The sequence below is a fragment of the Neofelis nebulosa genome, chromosome 1 (genome assembly GCF_028018385.1).
Source record: "Neofelis nebulosa isolate mNeoNeb1 chromosome 1, mNeoNeb1.pri, whole genome shotgun sequence".
NCBI classification, from domain to species: Eukaryota; Metazoa; Chordata; class Mammalia; order Carnivora; family Felidae; genus Neofelis; species Neofelis nebulosa.
The window spans coordinates 215,932,309-215,951,100 of NC_080782.1; the positions used below are offsets into that span (position 1 = coordinate 215,932,309).

The window sequence follows — 18,792 nt, forward strand, 5'->3', positions numbered from 1 at the left end:
GTCTCATCTCCTGTAAGATTCACAGTGTAAATAAAACTGTTTCCTCATATTAAGAACAGTGTACCCTTGGAGTGCCTGAGTGGTTCAGTTGGTTGAGCGTGCGACCCTTGGCTTTAGCTCAGGTCATGATCTCATGGTTTGTGAGACTGAGCCCTGGCTCGGGCTCTGTGCTGAACAGTGAGAAGCCTGCTTGTGATTCTCTCTCTCCCTCTCTCTCTGGCCCTCCCCTGCTCATGCTCTCTCTCTCTCTCTCTCTCAAAATAAATAAATCAACTTAAAAAAGAAGAATGGTGTACCCACGGATTTTCAGGGCTTTGATCCCTAAGGAAATAGTCATTGTTATGTAGCACAGTCTACATTGTTGTAACAAAGAGAACCCTCCCTCAATAACTCAATAAGACAGAAGTTTGTGCAATAATCCGGGTGAGCAGTCCAGGGCTAGCAGGGAGGCTCCCCTATCCTCAGCTGGTGCCTTCCATACCTGCCATCTCTTGGTCCAGGTTGGCTTTTCCATTTGTTGATATTTCCAGGGAGAGAGAGAAGGCAAATGTGGTCCCTGGGAGCTTATATGCCGTCACTTCTAGCAGGATCCTGTTGGCTGGAACTTACTCATACGACCACATCTTGCTGCAAGGGAGGCTGCACCGTATCGTCTCTAGCTGAGTTGCCATTTGCACCCAGGCTTGAGGAAGGGGGTTTCCCATAACTGGGAAGAGGAGAGGCTTCATTCTAAGGGACAGTGACCAGTCTCCGATACTCACTAAACCCTGTTTAGGCAGGAGTGGGCTCACTCTATGAGCAGAGTTGACTTTGTTACATAAATCTATGAAAAATTTGAATGACTAAGATTTCATTTTCTAAAAGTTAAAGTACTTTAGGATTATCTGGATTCCAGGAGAGAGAGAAATTTAAAAGTAGATTTAACAGCATGCATCTTATGGAGGAACTTTCAAAGGTTTGTTTAGGCATATACAGCTATGCCAAAGATCTGTGATCTTTGAATGAACCTTGACTGTCATCTGCAGTTTTTAGTGGATTTTATGGATTCAAGAACATTAAAGCCAAAAAGTTTATCAGGTTAAATGGTTGTTTTCTCCAAATAGAGAAGTGATCCTTTAGAATTCCTATGTCAATTATTATAAGAAGACTATTTGCACTTTTAAAATTAAAGTACATAAGAAATCAATTAAAATTTGAGTAGATCTTAAATATTTATGAAGTTGTAATCATGACAGTTGTTATATAGCCATTATATCTGAATTGGTTTTTTCGTGAAATACACACATAACAAACGCAAGGGGAAAAATTAAACCCCATTCATTATCGCTTTGCCTTTGTATATGAGTATGTATGTATCCCAAGAAAATTTCTTGTAAACCCACAAGGAAACTTGGGGTTTGGGGGCACTGGTGTTCCCAAATCAAGATGTTAGTCATGTAGTGGTTTTCCAATGGGATTTCATCTACACCATAACAGTTTTGGGAACTGCAATTCCATCGACCCCAATCATATCTAGCATTTATGAAAGCTGTTGTTATGGGAAAGCTGAAGTAAGACCCACAGAATTTTCCTACAAAACCAAGGCCATCTACTGCCTTGTAGCCAGCAATAGGCTATTGGCTATGGTGTGCTCAATCTCAGGGAGACCCAGGGCAAAAGGTAGAAGAGTTTGCAAGAGGAAATGACAGTGAGTGGCACCAGCAGAGGTGGGCCTATCTTTGTGCTAGAAGTACCCTAGGATGGAAGAAAAGATATTTGGAGTTGGTAAGGAAAGACGTGCCTGGAAGACAGCATCTCATTTTGTGGCTTGGGATCTTGAGCTACAGTTTTAGAAATGAATAAAACTGAGGGTCCTTGGCTGGAAGGGGAAGTGGCAAAGGATAGATTGGGTTGCTCCCCCAAAGTGGCTCATCCTGGGGGAAATATAACCTGTGGAACTGGAGAGAATGATGTTCCCTAGAACAGTCTCCCAAACCTGCCTGATCTTAAGAATCACTTGGGGACCTTGTTTAAAAAAATAAATGAGAAGCGTTGGTAGTTCAGGAGTAGACTTTGTGATTTCAGAAATCCCCCCTGGAAAGGGCTGGCCTGTCTTTAAAAGAAGGCTTCGGGGTGGGAACGGAGATAGCACCTGGGACAAGGATAGCATCCTAAGAAGAGGTGAGAGCCACTGGGGTACAGGGAAGCCTTTGGTGAATTTAAGTGACTATATTTGAGAAGTAGGAACAAGTCTGTGTGGTGGAAAAGGTGGGTTTTGAAAGTTGCAGAGAGCAGTCTGTAGCCAAAATGATGACACAGGTTTGCTTGAACTTTTTGAGATTTCGGGTCCGAGAAAGTTTTGTTTGCACCTAGCTTCCTCATCACTAGGGTGCTTCCGTCGCCCCTAATCTTTACCTTTTGAGAACCTTGGGTGGTGATGGTGGTGGTGCTGATAGGAGTAAAAATGATAATGACTCTAAAACATGAGGCTCATATTCATCAGAAAGTTTTGGTGGACTCTGGAACTCTTCCTCTCAGTGTCTGTACCTGCTTCTTATCTCATCGAACCCTTTCATGGTGAAGGACCAGACCATCATCTCCATCACCCCAACCACAAGCCAGAAGATGGTCTTACACTCTCCATTACCAACTCTTCGTCTCGCCCCTGTCCTGTGGGTTCTGCCTCCTTACAAAACCTTCAGTGACCCTCTCTCCACCCAGTCACTGTTATTGTCACCTTAACCCAGGTGTCGCTGTCATTGTTTCTTGCGTGGGTCACTGCAAGTGGCCACCCCATCCTGTAGTCCTACAGGACCCCTGAAACCAACAGGATAAAGTCTGAGCTGCTGGACACATAACACAAACTCTTTTATGTTCTGGAAACCTCATTCTCACCCCTGCCTCTCCAGCCTCATTATCTTGTATGCCGTCCCATCACTCTGTGCTCAGCCTGTGCTCAGAGGCCCCGCCACAGTAAAATGCTAGAAGCTCCCTAACCTAGCTGTGCCCTTCCCCACTCTACTTCCCTGCTGTGACCCAAGGCAAGTGAGGGCACAGATGGTATCTGTCCCAGAAACACAGCATCCTCAGCACCGCACAGGATGCCTGGCCCCTAGCGGCCATCAATAAACTTTGTGGACCGGATGGATGGATGAATGAAAGATGGGTGTTTGCGCCTAGTCTTTTACATGCTATTCCAGGCCTTTCTTGTGTAGTTAGTTCTCTGATTGTCTTTCAAATTTCAGCACAGTCCTTACTTGCTAAAGCAGGCCCCTACTGATGCCCGCCTGCCCACCTTTGGGTGAGGAGCTTCTCCTGTGCTCGCCCAGGGCCTCGTTATTCACCCGTGTCATTCAGTACATCCATTGCAGGAGCATGGCGTGAACTTTCCAAGGATGGGGCTGTGTGATGTTTAGTTTCCCTCCCCAGTGACAGGCACACAGTAGGTGCCCAGTGGAAGGAAGAACCAGTTTAATGAACAAGTGAGTGAGCTCTGCTCATCCCTGCTCTTAGTGTCATCACATGGCTAGTTGTTTGATATTGCCAGAAGCTGGCCACATTACGCATGCTCAGGAAGATTCGCAAAGGGCCGGGAGTCACTCCTGAGCCTGATGCTTATCCTGCATCTTGCAGAGAGGAGTTTCGACCTTTGGGGCGTGAACACATTAAAGGACCTTGAGGCTGGAGGACCCTGACTGGCCACCCCGCCCCTTCCTCCCTGGCCTTATTTGTCCGCAGTGGCTGGCCCGGGACCTCTGTGCCCCTCGGAGTCGCATTCCTAGCCGTCCGATACTTTGGGGAGGGTCTGTGTGGGTTCGCCTTCTTCCGAGGACACGAGGCTCAGTGAATGTCAAAGCTCTGCCAGTGTTAAGGTGGCATTATTGTTTCAAGTGGCAGAGGAAAGCGGAGACATGGTAAATAGCAGGGTTGGCCCAAGATGCTACACAGCAGTTACTCTGTCAGGCCCTTCGATTAAACTTTGTAAACGAGTACCATAGTGCAAGACATTTTGAAATTGGGCTCTTTATGAAGACTAATATTGCTGTCATAAGGCAACTTTATGAAAACCCTAGGGGACCTTTAACTGTAGCAGAAGCTTCCTCATTTAAACCATGAAGGTTAAACAATAAAAACTAATTTTCTATTCCCAGCATAGCCAGTGCGCTGCCAGGAAAGCATCACTCTCTTTTAGGAAAACAAGGGCACGCTCTTCGCCAGCCCTTTGGTGGGGAGAGAGCATTATCTGTTTGCAAAGATGTGTCTTTTCCAATCAGCAGATTTCTTTCGGGAGAAACAAGCCCCCGCTGACTGTCCTCGGGTGGGAGGAGGAGACCAGCCCACATCTTGGTAAAGTTCTTCGCTGAGAATTTCCAGAGGTGGTCGCGGGGACGGCGGTGGCTGATTTAGTTAGGAGGCAAACAAATGAGGCGGTTAAGAGGTGGGGTGCCGGGGCTGTGGGCTGTGGATAGAATCCGTGTTGAGTAAACTTTGGCCCTGGGTGAATTTTATAAATCAGTAGTTTATATTAAGAAATAAGTAATTTGGGGGATCAAAATGTAGAACTACAAATACATCAGAGACGGCCCTTCCTTTCAGGATTGGTGACCCCAACGCCCCGTGTACCTGCCCCCCTCACCGGTCCTCCTCCCCCTGTCCCCAGTGGGGATGGTCAAGAGCTGCCCTTCCCCCTCCCCCGTGCTCCTCTCCCATTGTCCTGGGACCTGAAGGGTGAGGAGCATGGGCTGTGCCGTACCCTTCATAACGTGTATTGAGGCAACACTCAAGGGATCCTGCTCTTAAAGCTCTTTGCTTCGAGGCTATCTTTGGACTGTTGTTACCACTGACAGCTCAAAGGAACTAAGGGGCCCCCCGCTCCATCCAGGTGCGTATAACGTGTTCCCCCATCCTATGGTCGGTGTGAGCTTTGGGGGGGGGGAAGCAAGAGGCTGAGACACCCGTACTAATTCTGTCTCTTTAGCTGGTGCACAACAGCTGGGTATTCTTTCTGTACCTTGTAAACCAAGAATACATGGACGATAAAACCCTTACGGATAAAGAGCTATTGATAAGACGGTGAGCCGTGTCTCTCTGGGAGAGCCCTTGGAGACAAGGTCTGTATGGAAGGGAGGGCAGGATGCTCTCGGTGGAGACCGATTGGAAGTAGTTCTGCATGGCTGGCACCAGTGGTGTCCCGAGTGGCCTCAGAGGTGGGTCTGGGGGCCCCGGGGAGGAGTAGCAAGAGAGCACAGAGCGGTCACCAGGACTTCGTACGGGACCTTGTAAACCCAGGTGAGGCCTGTGGGCTTGCCCCCGAGGTCCGTGCCCAGCACCCGGGGGGGGGGGGGGATGTTCAGAGAGGGAACATACTGCTCCGTGTGCTTTAGGATTGCTCCAGCAGCAGAGATCAGTTGGAGGAAAGCAAGAGCCTGGCAGAGAGGTAGGAGGCTGTTCTCGTAATCCTGATGAGAAAGGAGGAAAGCTTGAAGGAAGGCAGTTGTACTTGGTGGCACCAAGGGGATGGATCTCTGAGCGCTTCACGAGGGGAGGCGGAAGCCTGCAGGACTTCTCTGCAGGAACAGGAAACCTATTCATTTTCAGAAACAACCCATGTGTTGTATTCATGTGCTAACTCGGCTGATGAATACACCATTCTTGTAACTAGGTTGGAGAAGAATTACATGAAGGGTATCATTAAGATGTTAAAATGAACGCATTACATATGTTAACAAGTGTATGAACCCTGTATTATATCTGGCAAACGGGGTGTTAAATCCTTGTTCAACCAGCCAGATGTCCCCACCTGAGACCCCAGCTACGAGCTGGTGCCAGTGGTTTCCGAGGCATCTGGCCGTACAAATTGCTTCTTCTGTGCTCTGACTGACAGGCACCACGCGGATCACACAATTCACAGCACGATGCACAGGTGGGATTTTTCAGTCCGAGAAGCCCAGCCTCCAGCAACTTGACCTTTTCTGGGAATCTTTAAAGCTAGGAATGTCCTCCGGTGGGAGCTGAAATCTACTTGTATCATTTTGTAAGATAATAAAACACTGCAATCAAGCAAATGAGACCAACTTGATAACATTCACTGTCGGATTGGAATGTTCTCAAAGTCTTGTTTGGGGGCAGTCGTCCAACTGAGTTTTCAAAGGCGGGCTGAACATTTGCTGTAAATGTTTAAATTACCTGGAGCAAAATCCTAACTACCCAAAGGAGTTGAAAATACTCATAGGTATTTGTATTTATTCTTATGGAGTGTAATCTCTCCTAAGTGGCTTTGACTGTCAAGATTGAGCCAGTTCTGGGATGTCTCCCACCTCCCCAGGTTTGGTGAAAGACCCTAAAATATGTTAGAAGATGTCTGAAAGAGGCTGTTGCATCAGATTGAAGACACGGTCTGTACTCTTCAAATTTACCCTGCCACACTCTGGGTTGGGTGCTTCTTGGCTCTTGAGCTCGGGAGAAGCTGAAAAGAAGCAATCCTAGAGACCACAGTTACACAATCACATTGATCCTTTGTGCGCTTTCTTTCCTGGAGGAGAAATTGTGAAATCACAACATTTTGTCTATGAGCGAAATAAAAGTCGAAATTAAAAAAAAATTTTTTTTTTGTATCGGTTGTTTTCCTGTCTGTTCAGACGTACTCCGACAGCAAAGATGAAACTGAGTTTTGCAGTCTAAATAGGAAAATACCACAATGAGAAGATTAAAACATGTTGTGAAATCTCCTCATCTCTATTGTTTTTAGACTTTGGAGCGGGGGCGACAGCAATTTCAAATCTGCAGAGCCTGGCTGCGGCATCCCAGGCTTGTCAATGCGGGACGGCGTCCGCTAGGTGGCAGTATGTCAGAGGCTTTCTTTCGTCCCTGACTTGGCTGCAATTTCTTTGGCTGCCTACCAGCAATTGTGCTTTCCTTCTTGTCCTGTTTTGAAGGGTTAAATGAAGCTATCATAATTTAGGTCCAAATTACGCTTATCTAAAAATGCATAATTTTGCTGAAAAGCCTACTTGTTACAGCGTGACCTTAAAATAAATTCATTCATTCGTGTGAGTTTTCTTGGTAGCTTATAGGTAATGATCCTAGTTGTCATGGATGGTTGATAGAAACCACGGGGCCATTCTTTCCGTCCCTGGCACGTAATAGATGCTAAACACACTGTCTTCTGAGAAGGCAGATCGCTGGTCTTCCTGGGGGAGCAGATGGTGGCTTCTCTCTTGTGGCTCTTAGCAAAGACCTGAGACCTTAGGAGGACCCTCTGCCTGACTTCCTCACCTTGGAAACTTCCTGCTTCCTGCTGGGAGGTACGTCAACTACCTGTACTTCTTTATGATCCACTATGCACTGGATGTTTATCCAGAGAGTGCGTTTTGTTTTGTTTTTTTTAACTTACAGCTGGCTTTAAAGTAGGATAAATCACACACAACATTCTAAAAAAGATCTCTTTCATCTGAATAATTTGTTCAGAGGAAAGGAGATGGGATATCCTTTGTACTGTTTTCCCCGGATTAAATGATCAGAACTTTTTGAATTCAAAGAAACCAGAAGCGATGTCTGAGTGATAAGGTTTGGGAATAAAGAACTGCACGTTTTAACTCTAATTAGTGCGACAGCAGTAGAGGACTAAAGTGGGTGAAAATAAATGTAAATGCACTGCTTAGACAACAAATGGAATTGTCAGTTGGGCTGGAGTACCAGTGCTCCTTTAGAAGGTTTCCTGTAATCTTGAAAATTAAAAATATTAGGGGGCATTCAAGAAAGGTCCGTGGTCGGTATATACGTAGCAAAGTATCTGATCCTTGAGAAAACTGACGAAGCCGAGTGGCTCCTGCTGTGTGGAGTGGGCTTGACAGTGTTCCATCCGGAGACACGGTGCCCCTCATGCCCAAGGTCTGCAGGCTGTAGTTTGGGCGGTTGACCAGCCAAGCCCTGAACATCGCTCAGCCCACTCTGAGACAGTGATTTTCTGAAGACCCTGGGAATTCCAAGACCATATTTCCTGATGTCAAGACTCCTTTTTTGGGACGCCTGGGTGGCTCAGTCGGTTATAAGCCTCTGACTCTTGATTTCAGCTCAGGTCATGATCTGGTTCGTGAGTTCGAGCCCCATGTCAGGCTCAGCACTGTGTGGGATTCTCTCTCTCCATCTCTCTTTCTCTCTCTCTCTCTCAACAATAAATAAATAAAAACTTAAAAACAAAGGCAGCTTTCTGTCAGGTTTTCCAGGTTGCTGGCAGGTACTAGGCACCAGATCCCCGGGGAAGGGAAACCTCCTTTTAGAATTTCTACTTCAGGGAGGAAAACACCCTCTAAGGATTTCTTGACAGGTGTAGTCAGTCCCTCTACCCACTTAGGTTCTCCAGTTGGGACTTCATAAATTAGACTAATGAAAGAAAGATTAATAAGAGCATACACATTTATTGAGCATAGACTTCGTAAAGAAATGAAGACCTGAAGAAATGGTTGACCTTTTTAAAATTTTTTTTAATGTATATTTATTTTTGAGAGAGAGACAGAGAGAGAGAGACAGAGCATGAGCGGGGGAGGGGCAGAGAGAGAGGGAGACACAGAATCAGAAGCACGCTCCAGGTTCTGAGCTGTCAGCATAGAGCCTGACACGGGGCTCAAACTCACAGAGGGCAAGATCATGACCTGAGCCGAAGTCGGATGCTCAACCGACTGAGCTACCCAGGCGCCCCTAACCTGATTGGTTTTTATACCAGGTTTGGTGAAGTGGGAAAATGTGATAGGGCAAAGGGTCTGAGCTAAGTAAACTGAAGAGGCCCATTCCCTCAGATTCTTCTTGGCGTCCTTACATCTTGGAGATAAGGATGCTCCTTTCTGCCAGTTATGAGGACAGCACTCTCTCATGACGGTCTTATGACCTGCTTCAGAGAAGAAGGACAAGGTCAGGGAGTTCTTACTGCACCTGCCATTTCTCAAATTCCTTCAGCTAAAAATATTGAATATGCCAAGACATTATATTTTGGGGTAGCAGGTTTTGAACCTCATCACGAGCCCATGAAACTTTTCTGCCAGCTTTCAGGTGTGTATTTGAGGACTCCATCTTGTAAAGGGAGGTGGGCATAGAGCTCTAAAAGAGAAGTCAGAAGGCAGAGGTTCTAGTCCCAGCCTTAATTAGGACAGTCCTTATTCTCTTTCAGCCTCCATTTCCCAGTCTGAAAAATCAGGTTAGTGATAATTACCCAGCCTCTGATTCTAATAAGAATCAAATACGACAATACAAGGGAAACTACTTTGTTGGCTACAAATGTAAGGGGTAATTTAATTTTCAGTATGAATATGCAGAATGTATGTAAGTTGTGAGAATATAATTAATCTGTGACCAGAGAAGATGTCACCAAACAACCATTCACGGGAGCACTTAATTAGTAATAATGTTTGTCAGTACCTGCCCTATGTTAGAATCACCTGGAGGGGCCCCTGGGTGGCTCAGTTGGTTTAGTGTCGGACTTCAGCTCAGGTCATGATCTTGCAGTTGGTGAGTTCGAGCCCCCGTTAGCTCAGAGCCTGCTTTGGATCTTCTGTCCCCCTCTGTTTGCCCCTCCCCTGCTTGCACTCGCTCAAAAATAAACATGAAAAAAAATCACTTAGATTCTTTTTAAAAATACCAAATTAGTATCAGACTAGTTATGTTAGACTGGCTGGAGTTGGGGCCTGGGTACCCTAAAGGAGTAGTCTGAGAAGAATGTTCTTCATGGTTGACATCCATGCACATAAATAACACTCATGTTAGAGTCCAAAAAATCGGGAGTGAGGTAAGGATACATAAACATATATATATATATATATATATATACATATATATATATATACATGTATATATATACATATATATATACGTATATATATATATACATGTATATATATACATATATATATACGTATATATATATATACATGTATATATATATATAAAATACACATGAATATATATATATATAAAGCTATAAAGATATATGCTTGTATAAAGATATACTGTGGTACAAATGTATAAGCTTTAGCTTTTACACACATCATGTACTCCCTTTTCACATGGAAACTTCCCTTGTAGGGTTTCTGAGAGGAACTGCAAGTCTTGAATACCTAAAAACAAATATAACATGAAAGCAGCATTGCCTAATGGGTCTCTAGCTAGAGTTTTAATTCATCCTGGGTCATGACACATTAGGGTTTGTTTTTTTTTTTAATTTTTTGTTTTGGCTTTTCTGGTATTTGGCTTTTTTTTTTTTTTTTTTTTTTAAGCAGTCATTGAAAGTGCTTCTGACTGGTGCTGGTTATTGAATTTTCTTGTAATGAAGAGTTTCTGTCACGGTTCTGACCTAGAAGTCACTGACTGAATGGGCAGGAGTTTTTTCCCAGGTGGGAGAGAACAACTTTTCCCTGCCCATTTCATCACTGGCTTTAGTCTGCTGCTTCTTTGCCTGGTTCTGAAGCTTCAAACGTATTTCAGATTTGCCCATCTCTGAAATCTTTTGGGATGTCAGAGGGAATGTTGTTCTCAAATTGAGGCCTTAGGCCTGGAGCACCAGTGCACCTGTTAGAAATGCAAATTATCAGGCCCCACCCAATACCTTATTGGGTCAGACACTGTTTCAACACGCCCTCTGGGAGACTGTGATGCACGCTCAAGCCCAAGAACTACTGAGCTGGCATATAGGTTCTCTCCATGCTTTTCTCCATAAGATGTGTGTTTTTCTCCATAGAAAAGCACGAACCAGACATTTGTGGACACACTTAATTTTGCTTCCTTTCTCCCTCCTCCCTTTCCCCTCTGAGGATGAGGCAGGTCAGGGCTAGAGGGAAAATGAAGGTAGCTTTAAATTTCTGTTACTTTGTCATCAAGGTTCCTATTCCAATCTTTTAAGAGATAGTAATCAGGTAAAGACACATTGCATATACATATGTATAAAGATATTCACAATCTATAAAGACATATTATACTATAAATGTATAAATATATGGGATGAGCACTGGGTGTGGTATGGAAACCAATTTGACAATAAATTTAATATTTAAGAATAAAATAAAATATAAAATATATATATATACAATGTACAAGTATATATATCTCCATTATAAATGTATGAATATGTAAAATGTATAAAGATACATTGTGTGTGTATGTATATGTATATATATATGCATATATATGCATAAAAATATACACAATGTATAAAGGTACATTTTGTATATATAAATCTCTGTTGTAAATACAGGGGAGACTAAATACAGGAAATTCCAGAAATCAGAGTACCATTGGGAATCAAAAGGTCACAAGAAGAGACTTGGGTGATTGGAGGTCAGCAGGGGAGAAAAATAAATCTTGGATGGAGTGGGAAGAAGAAGGTCTGGTAAGGGCCATTGCACAGCTCAAAAGGGGCTGCCACAATTTGCTTAGTACTTCCTGCAAACCATGCTCCCAGAGCTTTGTAGTGCATGTTCTGGGTCAAGGCAAGGGGAGAATGTAGCCCTGGATGAGCAACCATGGTTCCTTGTAAAAGTCAGACTGACTTCTTTAGGTAACAGAAAACAGTTGTGCTGTTTTCTCCAAGGGTCTTTAAAAGTATAGATTCTTATCTCTCTTGGGAGTCCTGAAGGCAGAGAGACAATTCAGTGTTATCTTATCTCTAGAACCCTTCCAACTGTTAACAGTTGAAGTTACGTTTGCCTCCGTCTGTCTATCTATCTGTCATCTATCTATCTATCACCTATCTCAAAGCCCTTCTCTCCAGACATTCAAAGAACTTAAGCTATATGGCTAATGTTTTAAACATCATGGGATGGGGCAGGGGGCTGAGGAGAAGGTTACCACGGATGGTGTTCCCAGTAACAGAGGAATTAGGCGTCTCTCCAGAGTGTTTCTAGTATCTAGGTATTTGAATTACCAGAGACACTCTGCTAAGTGCCTACATGCATTATGTCATTTAATCTTAACACCCACCTTATGATAGAGGAGGTGCTATGAATGTCCTTAGTATAAGTAGGTGGCTGATAAGGGATTTGAAGTTAAACCTGATTTTTTACCTACTCCACCTTACTATTTAACAGTAGCTGAGGTCTTGATTCAGGTGGGCATGTAGTTGGATGCTTCATTCTCAGGGCTCAAATTGAGTTACGCCATTACCTACACTCGTTACATACTTGTGCTCTTTCTTTTTCTGGTTTGTTTCTGAACCTCTTTGTGGCAGTATTGAAACTTAACTATTGATCCTCCAAAAGCTCTTAGACTTCCATATAGTACTTTAAATACACTGTGATATTTTTAAATAAAAAATTAATCATTGGGAGCTGGGCGTTATTCTCTAAGCTCTTTGCTTCTCTTATGACAAGCTTCAGTGTCATAACAGGAATTCACTAATGAAATAGATATAAAAAGAGCCTCCCTAAAGATTTAAGAGGGTTATATATTCTGTGGTAATTGTTTTTTTCCTGGGTGACTTCATCTTCATTTGTGTACCTGCTACAAATTCTTAATTATGTTTAATTATTCCAGGTTTTATACTTTACATTGTCTTTTATTTCCTCTTATCGTCCAAAGTATTTTATTAGATGGCATGTGTGTGGTCTATTTTTTAAGCATATAGACATAATTCTTAGGGATGAAATTCTCTTGATAGCTACCTAGAACACCAAAGAATTTCACTGCCTATATATGTCTGGCATAGTTTGAAGGAAAGAAAATTAATTTATTGTATTTCCAACAGTCCTAAATTCTTACGGATGGATTGAAAGAGTGAATATACAAGTAAGATTTTTTTTCCTTTTTATTTCAGGAATTACAACATTTAGTTAGATCACAGCACATCAGAGCAGAGAAAGGTAAGCACGGATCTGCATGAATATTTGAAATCATATAGGGCCAGAACTCTTTGGGCTAACGTGGTTTCTCTCATCTCCAGCTATGATGGAAGGTTCATGGCTAGAACTGGCCAGGAGGGGCAAGCCTGATACCCAGCCTTTTGCTCATCTCACTATTAATGCCACTGACATCCCATCAGGTGAGTTCCATTAGCATCCAGCCTGAAAAAGATTTCAAAAGTCCTTTATCAGCCCATTTGAATACTCAAAAGTATTATTGTCCTGTTACTAAAATTTTGAGAGCCCTTAACTTCTAGATCAGAAGAAAGATCATTTGGCGTTCAGTTGATAATCTATATTGTGGAAACCGTTATTCTCAACTCTGCCAGAATGGATGTCCTCGCTTCAATTTCAGATCATCAGAATGGGTGCTTATTTTTAATGACTGCCAGTTGAGGTTGCACAACTGGGAAGGACAGTCTCTTGTTACGTTCATCTGTATTTCCCCAAACCAAAGTTGATACATCCCCATTGCCAATCCATGAAGTTCATGGATGTATCTCTTGCAGAGTTCCAGGTAGGGGCTTGACAGAGTAATATTTAAGAGGCAGTAGCCCTCTAGAAAAGGAAACATATTCCTCCTTCTCCAAGGGCTTATCGCTTTCTCTGGGCAAGAATTTAGCTCAATGCGCTGGAAAGCTGATTATCTTTTAGAAATGAAGAAACTCAGAGCTCTGTGCCTCTATCTACTTTAATGCCCCTGCTGTTCCATCATGTAATCCCCACTGGCCACTCTACTTGGGATAGATGAATATCAAAAAGGTTACAAAGAAGATTATGATAGGGCGTCAGTTGACATTACCATCATCATCATCATGACCTTTGTTCAATGTACCCTATGTACCAGGCATCTCACTGAATTCATTATCTCCAATCCTTGCTACAAGCACGCAAGGTGAGTGATTGTCATTCATTTCGCAGACAAGGAAACTGAGGTCCGTGTGGTACATCTGCCCAGGTCACGGTGGTGACAAGGCTGGAAGTTGAACTCCACTCTAGTTTGGTCCCAAGTCCACGGTTTTTACACTACAGTCTATCATATTAGGACCCTGTGGCCAGTTGGCTTTGTCAGAGAGAAGTAAATTCAGAGCTCTTATGTTCTTATTTTCCTGTAAGAAATAGATGAATGTAGTTTTAATAGCAGGGGCTCTGAAGTCTGACAGCCGGGGTGTGAGGCCCACTGTACCTCATTGGCTGTATGGCCTCATGCAAATTATTGGAATAATTTGTGTATCAGCTTCTTCAGGGGATGGTGATCACATCCACCTCGTGGGGTGGCTGTGGAGACTGAACGAGGCAATGTCGGAGCATGCTCTTACAGAAGCTGGCATACAGTAAGCACTCCATGAAAGCAAGTTGTTATTATTATTTGAGTTTTATTAAATAATTATCCATATTCCACTTTGTTCTAAAAATCATTTAAGGCTCGTTTTTCTTAGAGTTAAAAAAAATATCCAAGTTTTGGTAATGATTTTGCAGCCACTATCATAGCATGGGCCGCAGAGAGATGTTTCCCGACCATAGACATAGAAGCTGAGAAGCCAACTCTTTGGTTTGTAGCACATTTTCCTAAACTATCCGTCCTGTCCCAGGTACCTGCTTCATAAACAAATGTTCTCTCTGTGCATGTGTGCGTGCCTCACACTGACGCTACACGAATTTTCTGAGTGAAAACTATTTTGCATATTAGCAAATGCAATCAAATTAATACTGACGTCTCAGCTGTGTGGGCTATGAATGTACTCTGCATTTATCTTTCCGGTTCATTTTAAACGGCATATGATAAATATTGCATTGCTCTGTGTGCCAAAGTCTGTTTGGCAATAGCAAGCGTGTTTTCGTTCTCTTCAGGCACCTAGCATCAAATCATTGCCAAAAAACAAGGCAAAACTCCTAGTTATTTTCCAACGGTTATTGAGTTTGTGACTGAGTGAAATGCAGTAGTGTATGCTTCTGTTTAAGAAAACAGCATTTGCTCCTCTGGCTGAGCCAACAGCTCCTTGAGTCCATTTATCTCCTGGTTTGGGCCAGTACTGGTCTTCAGAGAAAGGGGGCTTTAACTTGGCATGCTCATTTTTGGCCTCTGTTTTCTGTTTATTTAAACATAAGAAAAAACCCAGAATCTGCCTTATATTGATTGCTAGTTTATGGGTTTTTTCAAAGCTGCTTGAATAAAATGCACTGGGAAGTATTTTGGGAGGCCAGACGACATAGCTTTCTTAAGGGGGCTGCTCAGGCTAAATATTTGGAGAAGCCTCTTGTCCCGACGTACTGGCACTGACCACGGGGGATGAGGGGCTGGGGTGAAAGGTCGTCAGCTTGCCTCATCAGTCATGGAAACCCAGGCTTGTCATGCGAGGTCCCTCAACCTGATCACAGGATATTTTTCTCTTCCTGTCTCCTGCCCTTCTCTGTTCTTGAGTCCTCCTTCGCATTCATGCTGACGGCTTTCCTCCCTTTCTTCTCTGCATGCTGTGTGCATTCCATTCTTTGCACCAACAGTTTTCCTTGCTGACAGCAGTCTCCTTTTCTCAGCCCATCCACATCTGATTGGATTCTCCCTGTCCCCTGGTTCCTTCGTCCCCTCAGTGGGCCAAGTGCTTCTGATCACCGTTAATTTCTGCAGCTTTCACTTGGCAGTTAGATGCTTTAACTGAACTTCAACCAAGTGCCACGCGATATGCATCAATGAAACTACTCTATTTTCTATTTTATTTTACTTGCTTGTTTCTCATTTTCTCCACTAGTAGTGCTAAATGCCTTGAGGTCATAGTGCTTGATAAAGTTCTTTATTATGGGCAGAGTGAATCTCCATAGAAGACCCCACACAGATATTTATTGAATGACTCATCAACTAATGGATTGGTGAATGGATGAGGGGATGAATAAAAAGAGAGGTGGTTAGTAGGGAATATGGACATTCCTTCCAATGGACTGGCTAACAGGGGGAGTGATATGTGGTCAAGGCTCCTGTCTTTTCTCCTCTCTCTGTTTCATATTCCTTTCTTGTCTTTCCAGGCTATATGTCTGAGCCCTTGGTCTAATACTAGCTAATTCTCCCACTGAGAGAGTAGACTTTGCCTTTCTGCTTCTCTCTGTTAAGAATCATCATAGGAGATAAACTATAAGACAAGTCATTAATTGAGAAAAAGACTGAACACAGAGTAGAGTAAGAAGAGGGAAACATGGGATAATTTCAGATGGGAAACTTCTTGAATTTTGTTTACTTTGTCGATGGTTTAGGTGGCTGTTTACCAGCCTGGAGGAATTATTTTACTACTGTTTGTGAGTCTTGCAGTCTTGTCTTGATTCACTGGGGACCATGGGATGATACTGACATTTGAAATGATAGTTACATTTGGGGTGATATTTACATTCTGGATGCTATAATCTATGACCTGAGGCGGGACCTCCAATGAAAAAGAAAAAAGTGCTACCGTGGGTCCTAGAGGCCGCAGTGCCTCTAATGGCTTCTCAGGCTCACTCTAGCACCCTCCTGTGGATAAGGTATGGAGTTCAGGAAATATACTATTCTTGGACAGGGATTGGAACCATTGGAATCAAGCAGAGTCTGGCAATTCTCTTCCTATACTTGTCTCTTGCTTTTCTGTATCAACTGCCTTTGACTTATTCTCTGTCTTCAACCTTAAATGATCTTTCTGATTCTGTTGGCTGACTCGTGTACCTATTTTAAGTTCTCAGACTCAGTTGCAATTCAACAAAGTCATTCTTGATTCTTCTGGGAGGAACCAAACTCTCTTTCTTTTGAATTCCCGTGGCAATTATCTGTCTGCACCTTGGCTCTCAGGGCATATGCCTTGCTTCTTATCTGAATACACCACACCTATCGGTCATGTCCTGTAGTCCCCTTCCGGGAAGGAAAACTGGGTTTTTGTCTTTGTACTCTCTCAGGTGTCTAGCAGAGAGCGCTAAGCACATCTTAATGTTTCTCTGCCCTTTTAGAAAATAAATTCTGAGGAGGTATTCTCCGATTGGAACCATGACTATTATGCTGTTTTTCTCCAACCTCATAGAATCGTGAGGGTGTCCTTCTCCTCAGAGGGACAGATTTTAAATCGTGTGCCTTTCCTCCCCTCAGGTTCCCACAAAGTGAGCCTGTCCTCCTGGTACCATGACCGAGGTTGGGCCAAGATCTCCAACATGACTTTCAGCAATGGAAAACTAATAGTTAACCAAGATGGCTTTTATTTCCTGTATGCCAACATTTGCTTTCGACATCATGAAACTTCAGGAGACCTCGCCACAGAGTATCTTCAGCTGATGGTGTATGTCACTAAAACCAGCATCAAAATCCCGAGCTCTCATACCCTGATGAAAGGAGGTAGCACCAAATACTGGTCAGGGAATTCTGAATTCCATTTTTATTCCATAAATGTTGGAGGATTTTTTAAGCTACGGTCTGGTGAGGAAATAAGCATCGAGGTATCCAACCCTTCACTACTGGATCCAGATCAAGATGCAACATACTTTGGGGCTTTTAAAGTTCTAGATATAGATTGAGCCCCATTTTTTTGGAGGGTTATTATGTATTTCCTAGGAGGTACGGAAATTTTTTTTTAAACAAGCCAAGAAGGATGTATATAGATGTGAGACTACTAAGGGGTATGACCCATAATGGTACAAGAAGACTCTTTCCATGCTTTTGACTATAGAGAGCACATGTATTTACAGCCAATGGGAGATGTTGGCTTAGATTGTTACAGTCCGAGGGCTTTCTGACATAAAGGTTTTTAAATTTTGTAACGAATTCCTAGAATTAGGCCATAGGAGCAATTATGGTTGCCTTCATGCGGACCTCGGGAGGGGTTAATTCTCTGCATCTGGCCTGTGGTTATGCGCCACGGTGCCACTCAAGTGGAGAGGGTGTCCTCTCATTGCAAATGGATGATCGTCAGAAGGGTTAAGTTCTTTTGAATTGTTACATCATGCTGGAACCTGCAGATAAATACTTTTTCTAATGAGGAGAGAAAATATATGTATTTTTATATGATATCTAAAGTTATATTTCAGATGTAATGTTTTCTGTGCAAAGTATTGTAAATTATATTTGTGCCATAGTATTTGATTCAAAATATTTAAAAAATGTCTTGCTGTTGACATATTTAATGTTTTAAATGTACAGACATATTTAACTGGTGCACTTTGTAAATCCCCTGGGGAAAACTTGCAGCTAAGGGGGAAAAAATGTGGGTTTTTTTGCTACTATCAACTGTATCATATTTCTTTATTCTTTTTAACTTAGTAGATTTTTCAGGCTTGTCAAGTCTGTGCAAAAAAATTAAAATGGATACCTTGAATAATAAGCAGGATGTTGGCCACCAGGTGCCTTTCAAATTTAGAAGCTAATTGACTTTAGAAAGCTGACATTGCCAAAAAGTATACATAATGGGCTACTGGAATCTGTCAGGAGTATTTATATAATTATTGAACAGGTGTTTTTTCTACAAGTGCTGCAAATTGTAAATTTTGTGGGGTTTTTTTAATGGAAAAGTTATCAGTGGCTTATCAGCAAAAAATCCCTTTTTAATATAGGAGATGATATTTTATATTGTACAGTAAAAACATTGCCTTTGAATGTTCATTTTTTTGGTACAAAAATAAATTTATAAGATGACCTGCCTTGTGATACTGTGCCTCTCTTTTCCGTCTGTCTTGCTCTATGATTCCATTCTCTCCAATATGGTATTGTGGCTTCCATCTTTCCAAAGGTTACCAGGAGAAATGCAGATTTAATTAAAAATTAAGAATGGATTTAATTGAATTAGTGAACCTCAGAATTTGAAAAATAATTTATAAGGGATTTGTATGCAAGAACGTAGCCAGATCAAAAATAGAGGCTTCATCGCTCAAAAAAGAACAGTTTGTGTCATGCTATGTCGAGAAGAAAATGATATTGTGCACAAGTTCCTAA

The 18,792-nt window shown here is 42.7% G+C and overlaps 1 protein-coding gene across 1 annotated transcript in view; it reads left to right on the forward strand.

Annotated features, from left to right (window-relative positions):
• The window catches only part of TNFSF11 (TNF superfamily member 11), a 32,142-nt gene extending 13,647 nt beyond the window's left edge, over window positions 1-18,495 (forward strand). The window contains exons 3-5 of the mRNA XM_058684265.1: window positions 12,776-12,821; window positions 12,902-13,000; window positions 16,960-18,495. Coding sequence (XP_058540248.1) covers window positions 12,776-12,821; window positions 12,902-13,000; window positions 16,960-17,381 — 567 coding nt within the window. The 3' untranslated portion in view covers window positions 17,382-18,495. The remainder of the gene's footprint in view (window positions 1-12,775; window positions 12,822-12,901; window positions 13,001-16,959) is intronic.
• Window positions 18,496-18,792: the final 297 nt, after the last annotated feature.